The following is a 7821-nucleotide window of genomic DNA, read 5'->3' as shown; positions in this document are numbered from 1 at the left end:
TTATTTGGCTTCTGTTTGCCGGGCTCTTCAGAGCCTCGTTTCCGCCCTGACACAGGCGGGCGGAGGTGGTCTCTTATTCAGGTTGCTAGTTCCGTCGCGCTGCGGGGAGGGGTTTGCGCTGCCGGGAGGGGTTTGCGCTGCCGGGAGGGGCTGGCGCTGCTTTCCCCTCTACGCTCCTCAGGCTCCCGGCTGCTCTACATGGAGCGTGCCTTGCGCTGCGCATGGTTCCAGCCCTCGGTTGTTCCACAAAAGCGTGGAACACAAAGCTGCGCGGAACAAAAAGTTTTGTGCCTACGCCGTCTGAGTGGCTCAGGCAGCCAGGCGCTTGACAGGCGCACTCTCCCCGGGTGCGGCGCGCCTTCTGCCCTCCGCATCCCCAGTCCCAGTCCCCGCCCGCGCCGGTCGGGTTCCTGCGCCCTGTGTCTCACCGCGACCCTCCCGGCGGATGTCGACCATCCAGAATCTCAGGTCTTTGACTAGAAACTGGGGGCCTGTTTGCAGTGCGGTAGGGGATGCGGCCCTTGGGGCCGAGCCTGCCCCTTTCCCCTCCCCCCTGCCTCCAGCCTCCGGCAGGGCAGGGCTGGGCCGGTCCGCAGCCTGCGAGCTCTTCTGTGGACTTGCTGGGTCTCTTTGTTCTGCGAACGGCCGGCAGTGTGTTCGGGCCGGTTAATTTTCTCTCTCTCTTTTGCTGTCCCACAATTTAAGTTGGTAACTCACAAAAGCTCCCTCCGATTGCCCTCAGAGCACTCAGGCCCGGTCCTTACCCTAAGCAATGCCGCCCACCCCTCTCCGTTCCGCCCCCACTTGCTGGTGGCGGATGCGGGCGTCTGGGGTACTTTTCTGCTGGGAGTTGCTTTTAGGCGTGTAATCTGTGAGTTTTATGTATTGTTCCCCTCCCAGTCAGGTTGCCCTCCGAGATGCAAACACTTCTCCCAGACCCGCCAGTACGAGGGTTTCCCGGTGTCTGGAAACTTCCTCTATTAAGACTCCCTTCCTGGGACGGAGCGCCATCCTTAGCTCTTTGTCTCTCTTTTTATCTTTTATATTTTGTCCTACCTCCTTTCGAAGACAATGGGTTGCTTTTCTGGGCGCCTGATGACCTCAGCTAGCTATCAGAAGTTGTTTTGTGAAGATTGCTCTGCGCTCAGTTATTCTTTTGATGAATTTGTAGGAGAGAAAGTGGTCTCCCCGTCCTACTCCTCCGCCATCTTTGCCCTAAGCATTTTAAAATTAAGTCCTGCTTTTAATGGTAGCATTTTGGAAAAAATTCATTTCAATTATTTGTTATATAAATATATAATAGATGTTTATATTGATTTTATATCAAGTTATCTTGTTTAAATTTCTCACAAATTCACTAATATACAAAAAGATTCATTTGGATTTCCTACAAATGCCATCACACTATTTGCATATGATCGTAATTCATTTGGGCTTCCCTGGTGGCTTAGTGGTAAAAAATCCGCTTGTCAGTGCAGGAGATCCAGGTTCAATCACTGGGTCAATAAGATCCTCTGGGGAAAGAAATGGCACTCCACTCCAGTATTCTCTCCTGGGAAATCCCATGGACAGAGGAGCCTGGAGGGCCATAGTCATGAGGTCACAAAAGAGTTAGACATAACTTAGCTACACAACAAAAACAACATAATTTATTTATTCCTTCTCATGTGGGTATCTCACATGACAGATACCCACATACATATATATCTCTTCTTTTTGTTTAACTGTACATGTTAATATCTCTAATAAAAATCTGAAAATAAGAAAAACAAGTGATGATGGTGTACATCTTATTTTATTTATTTTTTATTTTATGGAGAAAGATACTAGCATTTTACCATTAAGTATAATGTCTGATATGTGAATGTTTATGGTACTGGGGTTTTCTTGATAAATCTTTTTCCAGGACTGTTTATTGTTATGCTATGTTGTAAAGAGCTTTATCATGAACTGATGGTAAATTTTGTCAAATACTGGCTTTGATCTACTGACAATGTATACTTCAATTTGGTAATGGGCCAATTTTTTCCTTCCTTTGAAAGTTACACATTTTTTGCATTTTAAAGATAAAAACTTTATCATAATTTAGTATCTTTTTTATTACTTGATTTACTAATATTTTAAGACATTTGCACCTGTGTTAAAGAGTAGGATTAGATTATAATTTTCTTATTTATGATGTTTATTTCAGGTTTGCTATCAATGACTAAATATAAGAGTATTTGTTTTCTCAGTTTTTAAGAATCTCGAAGATACAGGGTGCTAATTGTTAAATTAATGGTTTCAAAAGAGCATTCTAAGGTCCAGAGTCATGAAGACAGGCTCACACAAGACACTCCAAACTATCCCTCACACTGACCTCTTCTTCCCTAGAATTTTTCTCAGGGCACCCTTCACCTCTGTGTTTCTCAAACTATAGATTAAGGGATTCAGCATAGGGTTGAAAAGGCTGTAAAACAACGACAGAATCTTCCTTTGGTCCTGAGAATGGCTGGATTCGGGGGCCATGTACAAGATGATGGCACTGCCAAAGAAGAGCCCGACCACGCAGAGGTGGGAGGAGCAGGTGGAGAAGGCCTTTCTGCGGCCCTCACCTGACTGGATCCTCAGGATGGCGGCCAGGATGCGCGCGTAGGAGAGCAGCACCAGGCCGAGGGGCCCGACTAAAATGCAAACACAGGATGAAACGATGATAATTTCGTTCAGCCAAGTATCGGCACAAGCCAGCTTGAGGACAGATAGGATTTCACAGAAGAAGTGGTTGATTTCATGAGGCCCACAGAAGGGCAGCCTCAGGATGAGAACTAGGTGGACAAGATCCCAGAGAAAGCTAAATGCCCAGGAAGCGCTGGCCAGGACAGAGCACACTCTCCAGCTCATGATGAAAGTGTAATGCAGGGGGTGGCAGATGGCCACGTACCTGTCATAGGACATCACCACCAAAATCAGGCACTCTGTGGCAGCAAAAGCCAGGTATAAAAATGTCTGCATGATGCAAGGAACAAAGGAGATGGTTCTTTTCTGACTCACAAGATTTGCCAGCATCTTGGGGACATTGTTGGAAGCATAGGATATGTCGATGATGGCCAACTGTGAGAGGAAGAAGTACATGGGGGTGTGAAGTCTTGAGTCTAAGCAGATAAGCCCCAGGATGACTGCATTCCCCAGAAGGGTGAGGGTGTAGAAGAGAGAGAAAAGACCAAAGAGGAAAAACTCCAGTGCTGAATTGACCTGAAATCCCAGGAGGGTGACCTCTGTGACCCATGTCTGGTTGTTTCCCATGCTCCTGGGTAGAGACAGAGAAGCCCAAGACTTCAACAGGAAGGTCAGAGCTGTAGGGAAATCAAGACACAAAATACCTTCTGAGTGTAACAAAGTGAGCATTTGGAAATGTATTACTTTGAGTGGGTTTTCTATAACTTAGTTTTAGATATACTGTATACACAAACTTGGTGTGATCATACAAATCAGAAACAAATTTCCCTTGCATCAATGGATAATAAGATGTGAAAATATATTATAGATAATAAAATATATGATAACATGATACATGCATTATTATATACTCTATGTAATAGTATTCATACAAATACAGACATGCACTGTTTTGTAAAATTCAAGTATCCTGGCTTCCCTTCAAAAGTGTGACTGTTGATTATTAAAGTGCTTAGAAGAAAGACAACCCTGACAGGCCATATGTAGTGAGAGGTAGTTTCATTTCCTAATCTTGCTTGTCTTCTTGGTTCAAGAAATAAAGTGTTTATGGTACTTTGTTATTTACATGTTGCTTATTTTTCCACTTACCTTCTCATATGCTTTTCTATCCACTTATTTCAGATTTGAATTCCTTTATTAAATAACCTCTCAATTTTGTAGTCTTTCAAACTTGGCATAAGACTCCTCTCAACAGCAGACTAATATTCCATAGAAGCATCTTCTGCCATTTCTTTCCCATCTCCAGAGTTTGCAATTGTATTTTTATTGTCTTTTTTACTTTTTTGTCAGCACCTGATCCTGAAATTGAAGTGTAAGTGAAAAATTGGTAGAGTAGATGCAATGAACACAGGTACACATATTATCTCAAATTCAGTTAAGCATGATGACGTTTCTGCAGCCTTTTAAAGTATGAAATTCAAAAGGTGAAAATAAATTTACATTATCTGTGGATGTATTTAAAGAAGACACCAGCTTTTAAATTACATTTTGTTCAGCTCTTTTCTCTTTGTAACATAATACAGAGGCAAATCTGAGAATCTGCCATGAAAAGAATCTTTAGTTGTTGCAGTATCTTCCCAGTTATGGCAACTATCACTGCCATCATATCTCCTGAATCCCTTCCTCATCACCTGTTACCATGCTGACCACCTACTGCTGTTCTGTTGGATTCTGAGCCAGTCACAGGGAGTAGGGTCAGCTGGAGCATCCATTGGTTAGTTCTCTCTAGGGAGCCTGTCCTGGGAGGTGCCTAGGTCTATACATAAGAGAGTGGTCATGAAAGGGATGGATGGCAACATTACACTGAGAATGTTGGTGCTGTCTCCATTTCCTCACATTTTTTCCAGAGACAGCCTGACAGGGAGCAAAGAGATGTGGTTAATTATCACCCTTAAAACACCAAAAGTACAAAAAAACATAAAATATGTGTTGATGGGAAAGCATTATGAAGGAAAAAGAACAGGGAAAAATAATAGAAAGTGACTTGGTTTGGAAAGGCTTCTTTAGCAGGGATTGTTGGGAGAAGTCTTCTTAAAGAGGAGACACGTGGGTGGAATCCAAGTGATAGAGGAAACGCCACCTGACAACAGCCAGAGTGGGCTGCTTCCTGCACCGGGAACAGTAAAGGCGAAGTCTTGGGCAGAAAGGACCTGGTGAGTAATGGGAGCAGGAAAAAGTCTAATGTACATGGAACATAGTGACCAAGAAGTTGGAATTATTCTCTGTTATCCAGTTTATAGTTTTGAAAATTTAGAATTGATATAAAATTTGAAAGCTGGAGATGAACTGAAATTTTGGCTAATTTTATAATATATAATACCATTGTTGTTGTTTAGTCATTAAGTCGTGTCTGACTCTTTGCTACCCCGTGGTCTGCAGCATGCCAGGCTTTTCTGTCCCTCACTATCTCCCAGAGTTTGCCCAAGTTGAAGTCCATTGAATTGGTGATGCTATCCAACAATCTCATCCTCCTGTGCAGTCATTAATAAGGATAATACAGATCTTTATAGGGTGGAATGAAAATTTTTTCACATAAAGTCAAAGGATGTATATGTAACATGATTCCATTTATATTTTAAAATACTAACATATCTATACACAATATGTCTTTGCCTATTTAGATAAATGTAGGAAGATTAAGTTATACATGAAATCTCAATTGATAACTCTAGAGTAGCATTATGGAGGGTCTTACATTTTGTATGTTTTGTTTGCTTACTGTAGTTTTGTTTGGTTTTTAATAAACCTGTGCATTATCACAGGATAAAATAAGACATTCATTTTAAAAAATCTAGTATTTAATATAAGTTGGCTGGTTCTATAAAGACCTACAAGAGCTTCTAGAACTAACACCAAAAAGCTGTCCTTTTCATCATAGGGGGTTAGAATACAAAAGTTGGAAATCAGGGGGTACCTGGAGTAATAGGCAAGTTTGACCTTGGAGTACAAAATGAAGCAGGTCAAAGGGTAGCAGAGTTTTGCCAAGAGAACACACTGATCATAATAAACACCCTTTTCCAAAAATTCAAGAGAGGACTCTACACATGGACATCACCAAAAAGTCAATACTAAAATCAGATTGTTTATATTATTTGCAGCCTAAGATGGAGAAGCTCTATACAGTCAGCAAAAATAAGAACTGGAGCTGATTGAGGCTCAGATCATGAGCTCCTTATTGCAAAATTCAGGTTTAAATTAAAGAAGGTAGGGAAAACCACTAGGCCATTCAGGTATGACTTAAATAAAATCCCTTAAGATTATACAGTGGAGGTGATGAATAGATTCAAGGGATTAGATCTGGTAGACAGAGTGCCTGAATATCTACGGACAGAGGTTTGTAACATTGTACAGGAGGCAGTAACCAAACCATCCCAAAGAAAAAGAAATGCAAGAAGGCAACATGGTTGTCTGATGAGGCTTTACAAATAGCCGAGAAAAGAAGAGAAGTGAAAAGCAAGGGAAAAGGGAAAGATCTACTCAACTGAATGCACAGTTCTAGAGCATAGCAAAGAGAGATGTGAAGACCTTCTTAAATGGACAATGCAAAAAAATAGAAGAAAACAATAGAATGGGAATGGCTAGAGATCTCTTCAAGGAAATTAGAGATATCAAGGGAACATTTCATTCAAGGATGGGCAAGATAAAGGACAGAAACAGTAAAGACTTATCAGAACAGAAGATATTAAGAAGAGGTGACAAGAATACACAGAAGAACTATACAAAAAAGGTCTTAATGACCTGGAAAACCATGATGGTGTAGTCACTAACCTAGAGCCAGACATCCTGGAATGTGAAGTAAAGTGGGCCTTAAGAAGCATTACTACGAACAAAGTAATGGAATTCCAGTTGAACTATTTCAAATCCTAAAAGATGATACTGTTAAAATACTGCACTCAATAGGTCAGCAAATTGGAAAATTCAGCAGTGGCCACGGGCCTGGAAGAGGTCAGATTTCATTCCAATCCCAAAGAAGGGCAATGCCAGAGAATGTTCCCATTACCATACAACTGCACTCATTTCACATGCTAGCAAGGTTATGCTAAAAATCCTTCAAGCTAGGCTTCAGCAACATGTGAACTGAGAACATCCAGATATACAAGCTGGATTTAGAAAAGTCAGAGGAACCAGAGATCAAATTGCCAACATTTGCTGGATCATAGAAAAATCAAGGGGATTTCACAAAAACATCTACTTCTGCTTCATTGACTACGCTAAAGCCTTTGACTATCTGGATCACAACAGACTGTGGAAAGTTCTTAAAGAGATAGGAATACCAGACCATCTTACCTGTCTCCTGATTAACCTGTATGAGGGTTGAGAAGCAACAGTTAGAACCTTACATGGTCAACTGACTGGTTCAAAATTGGGAAAGGAGTATGCCAAGGCTATATATTGTTGCCTTGCTTATTTAACATCTATGAGGAATACATCAGGTGAAATGCCAGGCTGGATGACTCACAAGATGGAATCAAGATTGCTGGGAGACATATCAACAAGCTCAGATATGCAGATGATATCACTCTAAAGGCAGAACATGAAGAGAAACTAAAAAGCCTCTTTATGAGGGTAAAAGAAGAGAGTGAAAAAGCTGGCTTAAAGCTCAACACTCAAAAAACTAAGATCAAGGCACCTGGTCTCATCACTTTATGGCAAGTAGAAGGGGGGAAAGTGGAAGCAGTGACAAAGAGTTTCTCTTCTTGGGCTCCAAAATCTCTGCAGATGGTGACTGCAGCCATGAATTTAAAAGACAATTGATTGCTCCTTGGAAGGAAAGCTATGACAAATCTAGACAGCATATTAAAAAGCAAATTTATCACTTTGTCAATATAGATCAGTATGGTCAAAACTATGGCTTTTCCAGTAGTCAGGTATGAATGTGAGAGTTGGATCAAAAAGAAGGCTGAGTACTGAAGAATGGATGCTTTTGAACTGTGGTGCTGACAAAGACTCGAGAGGTCCTTGGACAGCAAGGGGATCAAACCCGTCCATCCTAAAGGAAATCAACCCTGAACATTCTTTGGAAGAACTGATGCTGAAGCTGAAGCTCTAACACTTTGGCCACCTGATGTGAAGAATTTACTCATTGGAAAAGATCCTGATGCTGAG

General features: G+C 41.6%; 1 protein-coding gene across 2 annotated transcripts; it reads right to left on the bottom strand.

Annotated features, from left to right (window-relative positions):
* Window positions 1-2349: 2349 nt before the first annotated feature.
* On the bottom strand, window positions 2350-3920 carry LOC133072943 (olfactory receptor 2A14-like). Of its 2 annotated transcripts, XM_061166480.1 has the most exons (3): window positions 3805-3920; window positions 3232-3332; window positions 2350-3090 (listed from the first exon to the last, which is right to left on the bottom strand). In XM_061166480.1, exons 2-3 carry the CDS (start codon window positions 3280-3282, stop codon window positions 2350-2352), a joined length of 792 nt encoding a protein of 263 aa, XP_061022463.1. In that variant the 5' UTR covers window positions 3283-3332; window positions 3805-3920. The 2 variants fall into 2 exon arrangements, with proteins under 2 accessions (XP_061022463.1, XP_061022462.1); XM_061166479.1 differs by having other exon boundaries at window positions 2350-3332.
* Between the last annotated feature and the right edge of the window lie 3901 nt (window positions 3921-7821).

This window comes from Dama dama, chromosome 18 (assembly GCF_033118175.1).
Source record: "Dama dama isolate Ldn47 chromosome 18, ASM3311817v1, whole genome shotgun sequence".
Lineage (NCBI taxonomy): Eukaryota > Metazoa > Chordata > Mammalia > Artiodactyla > Cervidae > Dama > Dama dama.
Note: the sequence above shows the minus strand (reverse complement) of the source record. Positions and strands in the feature narration are given on the sequence as shown.